The sequence below is a fragment of the Desmodus rotundus genome, chromosome 6, assembly GCF_022682495.2.
Source record: "Desmodus rotundus isolate HL8 chromosome 6, HLdesRot8A.1, whole genome shotgun sequence".
NCBI classification, from domain to species: domain Eukaryota; kingdom Metazoa; phylum Chordata; class Mammalia; order Chiroptera; family Phyllostomidae; genus Desmodus; species Desmodus rotundus.
This window is the reverse complement of record NC_071392.1, coordinates 137,908,216-137,922,412: the sequence shown is the minus strand read 5'-3', so window position 1 is coordinate 137,922,412 and position 14,197 is coordinate 137,908,216. Positions and strand designations below refer to the sequence as shown.

Genomic DNA, 14,197 nt, shown 5'->3' with positions numbered 1-14,197 from the left:
AATGTTTATGGAAGTGTGAATTCTGCTTTGCTTTGTGAGAACTGGCCAGCTGTGCTTTGCGAGAAAATTCCACCCTGAAACAATAAAAGAAGGTTGAAAAGTAAGGTTGGCGACAGACAATAGGGCTGTTTACATTTGCGCTAGTCAGCCTCAGCCATTTTTTACTGTAGTAACGGACAACCAAAAGTCTTAATCCAAATCGTTTACAGTGGCGTCTGTTTCTTGCTCACTAGTTCTGCTTCACACTACTGTCTCTGCTAGGATGTGGCATTCCCACAAGTCACACCCCACTGGCCAAAACTGGTCCACAAGCCTGAGGACAGCGGGGTGGGGACCCTAACTCTCTTGCAGGGCAGAGGTCTGCAGAGATAGACCCAGTAGAGAGGGCTAGCAAATATTATTTAATATAATCAATGGCAATAATTTTCCACTGTAAGAACAGGTAATTTTGAAAATCCAACGATGGGTATTGAAAAACATATATGTGATGTTCTCGGCTGCTAGTACTAATGTTAATAATGTCTTTATAGGAAGTTGCCTGTTTTAGGTTGGTGAATAATCTTTTTATTCTCCTTAACGTCCATTAATGCTTTCCCTTTTTCTTCTTTCTTCAGAGAATTCGTGACTTAGAAGATAAAACGGACATCCAGAAAAGACAGATAAAGGACTTAGAAGAAAAGGTATGTGTTAAGTTCAATATCTATTTTTTTATATTTTAATCAGAAATGAATGTCAGTGTCACTCACTATGTGTGTTCTTTCTTTCCTCTCAGTTACTGTGAATTTTGCATAGACAGGTGTAGTATTGGGTTGGCCAAAATGTCTGTATGGTTTTTTCTGTAAAATAAAGGACACATTTTTCATTTACACCAGGATCTTTATTGATTTGGATATTTGGAGTATGTTGGCTGTCTCCTGCTATTGGCTTCTAGTGAGTAGAGGCCAGGGGTGCTGCTCAAACACCTTCCAATGCATAAGACAGCCCCACAGCAAAAAATTATTTGGCCAAAATGGTACCAAGAAACTTCACAGACTACTTTTGACATGTTCAATCAGTCATAGCACTTTCTCCAAACACTGCATAAATCTTTTTTTTTTTGCATTTTTGTTGCACTTTACCTTTCATGAAATAATAAAGCATAATACACTGAAAATGTTGCTTATATTCTTTTATCTTCAATATTAAAATGGCTGCACAAAAATTCACCAATTTTGATAAGTTTTCAAAAAATGCACACTGATAGGACATTTGTCACAATACAATCTAACAAAATTGTTTCAAATGAAGTTATGACATCTAAGCACTTCTTGAGCCACTATACAGAAAAAAACTAAACAAACTCTTTGGCCAACCCAATAGATGTGCATTTCTCCTTGGGTCAGGGACCAGGATTCCAGCACAGGCTCTGCCTTCAGTAAGCTAGCCTTGACATTCATGCCTTTTGTATTGATTCCCATTTTTTTCTGTGTTTTCTTTCCTCAGTTTCCTCTTCTTCATCTTTATTTCCTTTTCAAAAGTTTCTTTTGAGTTGTTACTCTACTTTCTTTTTAAAATCTTTTAGTACCTTAAAAAATCCCATTATTATTCATAAACACCCTGTATTTCTGATATTGCAGTTTTACCTCGACAATACATACAGAAATTTAGATCAATATATGACCACTATTCCCTCATGTCACCTCCTCATGTCATCGCCCCCAGTGCTCTGAAAGAGTCACTGCTTCTTCCAAGTGAGCCAGCACTTTGTAGTATTGTATAAAGCGTAGTAATTGTTCAAGAGGACATTCCCAGATGTGTGGGGTCGGGGTGGGGGGGTGCGGCAGGTGTTGTGCAGGGATGCTGAACAGCTGCAGTGAGTCAAACAGGCTTGCACAACAAAAGGTTACCCTGCCCGTGATGCCAGAGCTCCCTGCTAAGGAACACAGCAAAGATGGCAAGAGGTTTTCTAGGAGTTCCAGTCTGATTGCCTGGAAGTAGGTATCTGATCCTTGTTTTGCAAAATTATATGGTTGTTTTGCAGTATCTTTCATAGCCACCCAGGAAGGAAATAGGAAACCATCTGCCATTTCTAAGACAGTGGTTAGAATTTGGTCCATCCCAAATCGCTTCGGTAATTATTCATGTATATGAGGTGAGGTGGAGCTGGTAGGGGCCACTCACCAGACTATCAGCCACCTGGATACTTATGTTGGTCAGGTCTCGGGTACCGTTTGACTTTGGATAAGTGATTCCATCTCCTGTGTCTAAGCCACATCTACAGAATAGTGATGATAACACTTGCCTTCACCTCTTCTCCATGAGAAACAAATAAAGTCTCTTATGTGAATATTAGAAATCACTAAGAAAGTGTAAGTCAAATTTAAAAGCATAATTTTTTTAACATCCAAACAGAAAGTATACTTCTGCAAAATTTTAAATTTGAAGTGTCCTCATTTCAGAAGTGTGCACTTTAGTTCTGGAGGATTGAATGAGGCAAAGTTCAACCAGGGACTTAGTCTAATTTCCCAGGTGTTTGGCAGGAAGACCCAGAAGGTCAGGGACTGCTCTGCAGCTTCCCTGGTTGTCAAGGACATGCCAGGCCTTCCATTCCCCACGTTTTTGAATGGTGAGTTCTTGGCCCTAGTCATTCTCTCTGCTAACCCTAAAACAACCGAGGGCCTGGCTCAAGGAGACAATCTGGGTTAAGGCAGTTCTGCCCCAGAAACATTAGTTTAGTTTGGTTCCCATTCAACTGGGGAAAACAAACAAACAAAGTGTTTATTTTTTTAATATCTGCTAATGTCACCATCCTGGCCATTCCCTTCATAAACCCCATGAAAATGTTGGAAGGAGGGAGATTAAGATTATGTTTTGTTCAGAATTCCATGTGTGCTTTTCATTTCCCAGGTTTGACCTTCTTAAACACTTAGGATAATAAGATAAGGTACTAACAGAAAATAAGGATTCTTTAGCTATCAAAGCAACATGTTCCACATGTAGTAGTAAGTTAAGCCACTTCGAAGACAATCCAGTTTGTTTCTGATTGGAGATTTGAGCACGATGGGCGCCTTCTATTCTTCTGCCCACTTTACCTCCATTCTACTTGTCTGCAAGTCTGGTAATAAAGCTAAAGCTCACTTATGTCAGAGGTAGTCTTTTTTTCTTTCCCTTGGGATACTTGAGCACCGTCTCAGGGTATATAGTAGGTTCCTTCTTTGTTCGTAATTCCCATGCACACAGTTAATATAAATCAGTGATAACAACAAACAGCAAAATTGCCCAAAATGTGCAACATTCCACCATATCCAAAGCACTTCCACTTCCATCATCTTGTTTGGTTCTCATAATTATTCTGTGATTCAGATACAGTGAACATAATGGTCCCCTTTTACACAGATAAGGAAACAATTGCTCAGCAATTGAACAACTTTTCCAAGATCGAATAACCAATCCATCGCAAATCAGGGCCAGAGGTCTGCCCACCGCACTGCATGGGCTAAGAATCTCACTGCAGTCTAAGTGCTGGGCATCTCCCTGCTCGTGCCCAGAGAGGTCGTGCTGCTTGCTGTTTGACCTTCTCCTGGGAACAGTGGAAGCCTTCCATTTCTCTCCGCCTACATTCTCTCCTGCTACGGGCGCCATCCTATCCCTCTCCATCTTCAAGGAATGAAATAAAAAGAACAGTTTCTGCATTTTAGATGAATAGAGTAGTCACCAATACCTTGATCTTAGCACCTTATTTATAACTTTTTCGTACAATGCTGCCATAGTGAAGCCAGAGACTTATAAGCAATGGCATTAAATGAAATAGGCAAATAACATGTCCCATATGGGAATGTCCTCCACGCCATACAAGATGTCAAGTGCAACAGCATGCTCCTGAAGAGTGATAACAAAGCAAAAGACTTCCTTCTCTGTAAGAGTAAGTCAGCAAAGAAATTGGTGTTTGGAAAACCGCCCTGCCCTGTGACCTTTTATAATCAGTAAAGAGTTGGTTATATACTTGTGCCACCCAAGCATCTGTGGGTCCATTGTAGTACCTGCTTCTCTAGTGAAGAGTCTTGGTGAAGAGAAACAAATCAGGTGGGCTGGAACAGCATTGCATGTTTACCATCCAAAGTGCCCACCGATGTATAGGTGTACTTCACACCTACAGGGAGGCCACACAGACTCACTTGTACAGAACAGACCCAGCTTACCCCTGTTGCCCTAGTGTGATTACTGATAGTGTCCCATTTCCCTCAGGGGTATCCCACTGTGTGTATTTGTCATATGTTGACCTGCATGTTAATATTCTTCCCGCTGTGCCTTAGTCCTAAAACCTGGCACATTAACCACACAATGATAGACGGCACTGAGGATTAAGTGTATGCTCTGATTATATTGCACCTGAAATCACCTCCCACATGTTAAAAATGGACGCAACGACATAAAATAGAGTAGGACTTGGGAGGTCTAAGCTTGAAACGTCACTATGCCTTGAAATTATGTGAAATCAGTCTGTTGATTAATTGCCCTGTGCTTATTTTTCTCACTTCTAAAATTAGGGGCTTAGGCCAGTTATCTGTAAGACATCCTCAGAATTCTAAATTGTACAAGTTGATGTTAGTGGAACACCAGTTACTCATTGCATTGCTTTGCCAGTAGACAAATAAAAGGTTTGTCTTTTGAAACAACAGGCACTTGGTGTTATATGAGAAGTGATCAGACAAGCAATGTGGAAAAGCTGAGGTTTTGTACTACCTGAATGACACTATCGAAATTCAGATTTACATAATCTTCTTCTTTTTCTTCTGCAGTTTCTGTTTCTATTCTTGTTCTTCTCTCTTGCCTTTATTCTATGGCCTTGATGTCAAGGTGCCTCTTGAAGGTAAGATTCCATTTAATTCTCCAAATGTGGTTCTGATAGGTGTTTGATACGAAGGATGACACATGTAGTTAACTGTAGTTACTATGCTCACATTTAACAAAATACACTTGGTTTGATTGACTTACATGCCATAAAATGAGAAACAGACCCACTGTTGAGGTGTTTATTGGAGAAATAAACCAACTATGAAGTAGAATGAGAATCAAGAATTTTTTTTCTAGTTAACAGTGTTGCTTTGGGAAGTCACGATGTCTGTGGATCTTAGTAATCTCATCGTAACCATTACACAGAGAAGGTTGTTGCTATATTTGCAAAATGAAGAAATATATTTTTAGTATCTTTTCCAGCTTGAAAATTCTGATTTCTGTGACTGTTAAGAAGCTAACAATGACTGATTTTTTTTTTAAAACTCTTTCTCCTCATCTCTCTTCATCAGGACTCAGGAAAGCAGGAGAGTGAAACTGGATCTTGGGTTTTCAAATAAGATTATTGTCAATGTCAATTTAGGAAAAAAAAAAAAAGAAGAATCTTATATTATTACTAAGTTAAGCCCATGTCTCATGGATACATGTATAAATAATCTTAGCCAATGATTCCTGATGCTATTAAAAATAAAAACCTCACGGCCTTCCTCTGATTTAATGAAGCAGATTACTGGACATGAAGGGGAGGTAGATGGTGGGAGAGGTAGAGAGCAAAGACCGGTCTGTACTTTTAACAAGCATACAGGTGATTCTGATGTCCACCCAGGGATGGAAACCACAAGTCTCAATAACATCACTTAAAAAATGAGAAAGGGCTCACTGCGCTTCTAAATCTGTTTATCATGGCCTGTGTCAACTTTGGTTATACTCTTAAGCCGTATTATTCAAGGATCTTCCCTGGACCTCATGTTATTGAATATTTTCTATGGCAAATTGGAAAATGGAAGAGAGACACTTTCTCTCCATGGGAATCAACTCCGTGACCTACAGGGGAACTTAGAAGCAGGTAGGCTTCAGCATGCATAAAGAGTTACACATATATGCCATGAAGACATAGTCCAGAGGGCTCTGTCTTCATACCACCAACTCTTTGGTTTTAATCCTTCCAAAACATTTTCTTTTTAGACTGGCAAATATCCTTTATGTGACACTATGGGTGGTGGCCTTTCAGCACATAATGAAAACGACTAAGTCTCTCAAATTGACGGAGAATTTCTTAAGTGAAATCAGTGAGGTTCTCTAAGAAAGGATCAAAACGGTCAGAGATCAGAAAACAAACAGCCCTTCCCACAAAGAACAATCAGTACATAAACAGGGCAAATACAGTTCATCAGACATAATTCCTGTGTGGTTGTTGAGGAAAGAAAAGCCCACCTTCATAAATACATACTAGTTAGAAAGTGTGTAGGTCTGCAGAGTAACACCAGTAATGGCTAACATTATGTGCCAGGTGCTGTTTTAAGCAACAGACACACAAATCCTCACTAACCTCCCTGTAAAGTAGGTGTTGCTTTTATTGCTTTTTTTTTTTTTTTGATGGTTGGAGGAACTGTAGCATGTGACTTTCCCAAGACCACACAGCTACAGTTCTCAGGATGAGGATTTGCACCCAGACAGACGGCTTCACTCCAGAGTCTACTTTTAGCCACCAGGCTGCCTCACCCGTGAAAGAGGACATTTCTCTCACATTTTGAGCATCGTTTATGTTCATCTATGTATCAGCTACCAGAGGTATCCTCCCAATTAGTGTAGTGCCCCTCCCTTATTGGGTTTTGAAATTAGAGTGTCCTCATCTCTATACCTTGTCCCATTTTCTTACTTGTAATTCCCTGAGGGATGTACAGAATTTGAGTTGCTTTTCCTCCAGAGCAGCACACAATTGCCACTTAGTAATTGTATGCTGACTGAAAAAGATTATTAATGTAAAGCAAAATGGCTGAGTAATTTAGAGCCTTGAAGTTAAATAGATTGTTAAATTTAAATCCTGCCATTTCCCAGCTAGGTCATGGTAGAGGTTTAATATACCCGGGATTAGGTTTTCTGTTCCATAGAATAATTATCATTATATTACCTTAATATAATTAATTATATTATGTTCCATAGAATAGTGTACAGTGTTATGTTAAAATAATTAAAAAGATTATCACGTTGCCTGGAACATAACATAATTCAGTAGTCAGCAACTCTTAGCTATTATTTTTTAAAAGATATTATTTATTTATTTTTAGAAAGAGGGGAGGGGAGGGAGAAAGAAAGGGAGGGAAGCATTGATGTGCAAGAGATACATCGATCAGTTGTCTCTCCCATGCCCCCAACTGGGCACCTGGCCTGCAACCCAGGCATGTGCCCTGAGTGAGAATCAAACAGGCGACCTTGGCGTTCATGGGTCAGCACTCAGTCCATTGAGCCATACCAGCCAGGGTCTATTATTTTTTAAAGAAAGCTATCATATTTACTGAGTTCGTAAATGCCCGAGTTTGAAATTATAACCTCCAGTATTGCCAAGTAGTTTACCACCTAAACCAAATCAAGTCGTTGCCTTTTCAACTCCTCTTTTCAGGGAATAATCAGGATTTAAATAATACAAGGGCGTAAAACATTCCTGAAAACTGCTTCATGCCACTCATCTCCAAAGCAGGCAAGAGAGAGAGAGAGAGAGAGAGAGAGAGAGGAAGAAGTAAGGAAAAACAATGCTTGGCTTGTTGGCAGGTAGTAAAAGTACACTGCAAATAATCATAAAAGGATTGTCCTACTAAATTAATAATGTATACTCTCCTCTTCAACCCAAGACTAATTTAAATATAACAATACCCTCCTTAAAATGGAGGGACTCATGCTTTTGTTTCAGCAATTCCCCAAGTCATTTTGTCGATGATCTAAAAGCTGCTGAGGGCTTCCAGGAAGGCCCCCTCACCACTCTCTCAGGGGTTGCTGACTGAATAATTCAATTCCGTGGGTTATGTTGGGACTTTGACCAGAAGCAGGGGCTCCCCAGTGGTGTCAGGAGATACCATCTTCCCACGCATCTGTGTATATGTTCCAGAGAAGCAGTGCACTACTGATTCTTTCACATTAGTTACACCCGGAGACAAAGGAGAGAAAAAATGGAGCTACCACCAGGCTGCTTGTTACATTCTGATACAATGACCCACTGAAAACCCCCCTCTTCTAAAGAGAAGTGGATTAATGAAGAACAGAACAGCACCAACTTGTTCATTATGACGTCGAGAAGGCCAGGCAGAGAAGGTGGCCATGGTTCTTTATCCACATGCTCTAATCTAGTTCATTTTTTAAGTTTAAAATTTTTTTTCCATTACAGTTTACATTCAATATTATTTTGTATTGGTTTTAGGTGTACAGCATAGAAGTTAGACAATCATGTACTTTACACAGTGTTCTCCTGATATTTCCAGTACTCACTGGTATCATACATAGTTATTCCAATATTATTCACTATATTTTCCCTTGCTGTAATCTAGCTCATTTTTAATGATACTCCTCCAGTGTCAACCATGGATTCTTTCTAGAAATTTCTATATCTTGGGTTTTAGGGGGGTTTTTTAGATTTTATTTAATTTTTTTTAGAGAGAAGGAAGGGAGGAAGAAAGAGAGGGAGAGAAACAATGATGTGTGAGAGAAACATCAACTGGTTGCCTCCTGCATGCCCCCAGCTAGGGACCTGGCCCACAATCCAGACATGTGCTCTGACCAGGAATCGAACCAGTGACCTTTCAGTTTGTGGGCTAATGCTCATTCCACTGAGCCACACCAGCCAGGGCTCAACCATGGATTCTTGCTCTTGAGAGCTCAATATTTTCACTTCTTATCTAGTGACATAAAACATGTTAAAAGGTACATAATACCATATTATTGTTCTGCTAAAAAAATTAAGCTTAACAAAAAATACTTTACTATAAAAACAGCCACACTTGATTAGTTACAAATTCTCCATTAAAAACATGCCAATATTTATTTCTTATTGCATTTATATTTTATCAGTCCCTGGTCCCACCAAAGCCTATGGGTGACCTATGGAAAACAATGGCAATATGACCAATCTCTACTATATTTGTGTTTAGAATAGGAAAATTTTGCTCCTTCTTTTATATTGACAAAAAAAAGCCTATAAGATGAATCATTTGGCTTACCAGTTAGTCATTTCTTTATGTGAATATACCCATTAGCCTTTATCTAGTCATATTAAAGTTGTTTCCCTCCCTGTCTCTTATATTGGCCTGTTACTAAAGTGTAGAGTAGGACTTATGCTTTATTCATCTTTGTATCTTCAGTGTCTACAACAGCAGCTTGTATGCACTAGATGCTGAGTACATTTTAAATTGACAGATGGGTTGAGGGATGGACAGAAAAATGGATGGCTCAGTAAATGAACGTGAAAGTAGATTTGTGACATGTTAGATCAAAGCCCTGGATAGCACAGTATGGAGATGACTATCCAACTTGTTCTTTGTATGTCATTTGGAGACTAACTTAACAACTGAGTGAACAAAGGAGAGAATACACAAATACATTCTCCCCCAATTCCACAGTGGTGGCACCCTATCAACAGGGCTCAGTACTTCACTCCTCTTGTCACCATTCTCCGCACAGCAGCCCGGGTGGGTTTTAGGAAACAGAAATCAAATCATGCCTTCTTCCTAGGGAAGCATCACCATTAATATCATATCCCAGTTCCTAATGTGGCCAGCACTGCCTGCATGGTCCCACTGCAGACAGTGACTGAGGCTTCCTGTTGCTCCAGGATCCGCACCCCGCAGGAGCCGAGCTCCCTCCTGCAGCTCATGCTCTGCCCATGCTGTCCTGTGCACAGGACACCTTCCCTCCTTTATTTAGTGAACAGCTACTCACTCATCCTGCAGATCACTGCTGACTGACTCCCACGGGGGAGTCCTCCTCGATTCCTCTCCTGGCCAAATTTTATATGCATTTGGGTTCTGGGTGGTTTCTTAAAATTAATTTCTCTTGCCTCATTGTAAGGAATGTTCATGAAGGCAGGGACTATACATGTTCAGGTTTGTATCCTAGCTACCTAGACCATGCCTAGCATATAACCATGAACCACAATACATTTTTAATGACAGTGATGATACAATAAGGAGTACGGCCCCCTACTTTGCAGCTGAAAAATTACCTTTCATGCACATTATTATATTTAATACTTAAAACCCTACAAAATAGATACTATTATATATCTTTAACTATAAATTTCCTAATATAAGAAATTAGCAAATAATGGTATCTATTATTTTTCTGAGGATTAAGTGATTTTATGCATATGCAAAGCAACCAATGTGGTACCTGACCCAGAGAAAGGCTCACTGAAAGCCAAGTTCCTAGGACATACCAAGCATTGTATCTTGGATCACGCATTCTAAGGTGTGCTTCCAACTCCCTTCCACTCTCCCCACACTGCCACCTACTGGTTCATATCCATTTATCCTCCCCATCTCAGTGTAAAATCAGGGACTCAGGGAAGCTTTCCATGATCCTTCAGCTTTAATTAAGTTTTATTCACTATTCTCTGTCTTCCTCCCTAGGATTCTCATAGACCAATTCCCTAACAATCCCCAGTGTCAGTTTTATCACCTGGTCCTGGAACATGGAGGTGATAACAGCTTCCATTTTTTGAGTACTTTGCTACATGATAAGTTGCCTAGGAGGACTGAGTGACAGGTGTCAGGAATAGGCCTGAGGGCTCCGGACCAGGTAACTGGTTGGAGGGCAGTGCCCTTCACAGAGATATGGCAAGCTGGAAGAGGGAGGGGCTGCCTTTTGAGATTTTTAGGTATTTGTGGTAACTAGAGAATAAGAGTTAGCTACTGTGTGAATCAATATGTCTCTAAATATGTGTCTATATAGGACCTAAAGAAACTTCTAGCAGTTAGAAAACCCTGAAAAATAGTGAACATTAGTAGCCTTTCAGTTGATCTCAACAAATACCTGCTGAGTGTCTTCTATGAGCCAGGCAGTGTGGGAGGTACTTGGATACTGGAGTCACCAGTCGGCAGTGACATCACTGTACTCATTGACCTAGATGCTGGTGGCATGTAAGTGAACTCTCAGAAGGGAGAGCTGCAATCCCTGTTTCACAGAGGAGGAAACTAAAGCTCAGAGCTGGTAAGCAGCCATTCAAAGGAATGCCTGAGGTTCTGTAATACCCAGAAGGGCCTTCGAAATCAAAAATGAATTTGTGTTCTCCACTGTTTTAGTTATAGTGTACTTTGCTCATTGAAAATGGCTGGTCTTTGGTGGTGACCTGTTAGGTAACACTTCAGTTATTCAGAATGCCAATTTGAATTAATCTGGCTTTGCTGTAGAAATCATACTCGATTTTATAGGCACTCAACTTACAGACATTTAACATTTTGGGAGACTGCCTTTATGCCCATTTGTTTTTTTTAAAACCAACATGGTTTTACTCAAATGGGCTTTTAGGACGGGCATGAAAGACAGAAATTATACATACGCGCTTTGAAACAGAATCTAGGATTTATCTCTGAGAGTGTGTAAGCTGAAAGTTTGCAAGTAAAAGACTTTTGTATTTACACATATATTTTAAATATAGAAACATACACATACACTACATACATTTGTATATCTTAAAATGTCTTTTATATATAAGCAGACCACTTTCCTTATTTCCCAGGGAATATGAGAATGTTAGAGTTGTAACCAGTTATTTAGGCTCTCATTTTAGTGAGATGTAATTTTGAACGTAATATATTTTTCTCAAACCATAGCTTAAACTAGGGTTTGGTCTTACTTCCCTCTCTCAACCTTGAGTTAAATTCTTAGGTAGGTTCCAAAAATTTTTAGTCACTTTCAGTTCTTAGAAGTCTAGCTCCATTTCAAAATCCTATCTCAGACTGTTTAATCTCATTTCTTCCTATCCCCAATGGAGGAGGGTGTTCACAGTCTGGCTCTGAGGGGTCCCTTTCCCTTCCCTCTTCAAGGCTTCACCCCTCTGGAAGACGGGAGACAGGAAGAGGGATAGGGAGACGTGCCTCTCAGCTCCAGTGGCAGGGGTTGAGACCCGCTCCCTAGTGGTTGATGCTGTTCCTCTGGATATTACTGACCAGGCCTCAGCATCTCCTCAAAGAGAGGTGATGAAAGACGGACCACGGGGGCACCTGTGCATGAGTTCCTCAGGATCCGTGCACGGCGCCCACTGTACCCTCCCCTGACTGTCCAGGCCCAGGCTCTCCCACGGCTCCCCACATTCCACCACTGGTGGTACCAGCCTCAGCTTCTTGCTGGGAAGGAAGCCTCTGCCCCATCTCTGCCTGCCGTCCCCCTTCTGTCCCTGCACAGAGAGATGAAGGAAGATGAGAGCATCACTCTGTGCTTAAACAGCAGGATGTGAGTCTCCTTTGTAGAAGCGCAGCCTCTAATTATGCCTCTGGGTACCTACCCTCCCTCCCACAGTGCACTCTCCTCCCAGCCACAGCACTGCCTAGTGACGGGTTCGCCCTGAGACCCTGTCACTCTTTGTCCCAGTGTAATCTAGTCTTTTGGAGCAAAGTGGCTTTGCAAATACGAAATCCAAATGTTTTTGACGTGCACTTACGGCAGGAATTTCTCTGAATCTTGAATTTGCCTCTGGATAGTGGGCTGGAAGCACCCTTGGAGTACTAAGGGCCTCCTTTTCCATCCTTTTGGATTTTGGTCACCATTCCTGGGGTATCGGTAATCCTGCTACAGAATCAGTGTCTTTATTATATAAATGGGGAAATTAAGGCTTAGAGAAGTTAAATAACTCGTCCATGGACATACAGTGAGAAAATGGGAATGCCGTTTTCTCTGTCTGTGTCATTCAGACTCTAAAGACCATGACCTTGAGCAGCATATAACAGCACATCCTCCATGCCATGTCCAGCATTGCTTGGAAGAGAACATTATGCCCTGAACTTCCACCCAAGTGAAATACAGACACATGGATTGGAAGGGAAACAGGGCTAGGAGTCCTGATGGGCATAGCTCAGGGAGAGACCTCTTTGGGGACATCTCTCAGGTCAACCAGGAAACCGGTGTGACAAACGTCATAGGGAATCCTCAGTTCAGGACCTTAGGGTGGAGGCCACCTGCCACTGGACACAATTGTTGGGGAGGAAGTGTAACATAAAAGTCAGTCACTGAAAGGCACAGACAGACCTGCTTGTAAATGGTATCTTAAATTAATATTTGTAGCCATGATGATTTAACTGAGCTTCTTAAGGCCTCACTTTGGAAGGCCACCGAGGAAAAGGTAATAATGATAACACCTGATATTTTAGGCCATTTATTGTGAGGCAAGAATTGTTCATTGCTTTAGATGCATTAAATTGCACAACCCTTGAAATAAATCCTTCCATTTTCTCATTTAAAATTAATGTAATTAGGCTTAGAGACGCTCTTTATGTGACTTGCGCAAGATCATACAACTTAAAGAGGCGGTAAAGAATAAATTTTTTTCTTAAAAAAATAGCATTTTGGTTTTTTCTTCTGTTTCAGCTACTGACAGAAATGGTGATTAAAGAATATTCCCTCTGTTTTACAGAGTAACCGAAAACGCGGATAAGACCCAGAAAGACAAAAGCTTCTAAACCTTCCGTGATGGCGGAAATGTTTACAGCAGTGAGAGGGAGATCAAAAGCTAAGGACTACCCTGTAGCCAGGACTACAACTGTGTATTTTAAAGCCATTATTCAAGGTTTCTTACTTGACAGTTCCTATATGACCCTGTTGAAAATCTACAATATATGCTGCATTTACTGAAACATGTATATGTTGAACCAGAAGAAAAGAACTATTAAACATATATTGTGAAAAGGAAAAAAAAATCAGCAATGGGAACAGTTTTAGCAGATTGCGCAAAGATGTGTCTTGGGCATGGAACCAAAGTTACAAAGAAACATTCTACCCCTGCTGTGCAGGGGGGTCATTTTAATGTAACACCACACTCCATGGAAACACTAGTCCTGAAATAAACATCATTTTAAAAAGTCAAAACAAAACAACAAGGGCGGGTGGGAATGAAGCACGAGGAATACCCATGAGGAGCTATTTACAATAAAATGTTTCATTTGAAAAGTCTGGTTTTTTACTACAGGGATTTGCTTTTCTGTCTTTATTATTATTTGAAACTCAGGAACAGAGACATCTGCAATGTGAGTGAGAAGAAAAGCACCCTCCGGTTTGTTTCTCCGCAAATGGTGGAGCGGGTGCAGTGCATTCCACAGATGACAAATGAAAAGTGGACTGTGGTGACCCTGACCTGTCTGCACTGGCAACCAAGGCGGAGGACCCAGGCAAATATCACATAAGAAATAAAAGCAGATTTGATGCTTCCTTGACCTTTTGTCTCCTC

The 14,197-nt window shown here is 40.6% G+C and overlaps 1 protein-coding gene across 4 annotated transcripts in view; it reads left to right on the top strand.

Moving 5' to 3' along the window:
- JAKMIP2 (janus kinase and microtubule interacting protein 2) overlaps window positions 1-13,923 on the top strand; it is a 131,795-nt gene extending 117,872 nt beyond the window's left edge. For 2 of the 4 annotated variants that reach the window (XM_024576888.4, XM_045185136.2), the window contains exons 20-22: window positions 615-680; window positions 4,779-4,849; window positions 13,388-13,923. In XM_024576888.4, coding sequence (XP_024432656.1) covers window positions 615-680; window positions 4,779-4,829 — 117 coding nt within the window. In that variant the 3' untranslated portion in view covers window positions 4,830-4,849; window positions 13,388-13,923. Of the gene's footprint in view, window positions 1-614; window positions 681-4,778; window positions 4,850-5,285; window positions 5,402-13,387 lie in introns of those variants that run through there. The other 2 variants (XM_045185137.3, XM_045185138.3) reach the window with 2 other exon arrangements.
- The last annotated feature ends 274 nt before the right edge of the window (window positions 13,924-14,197 follow it).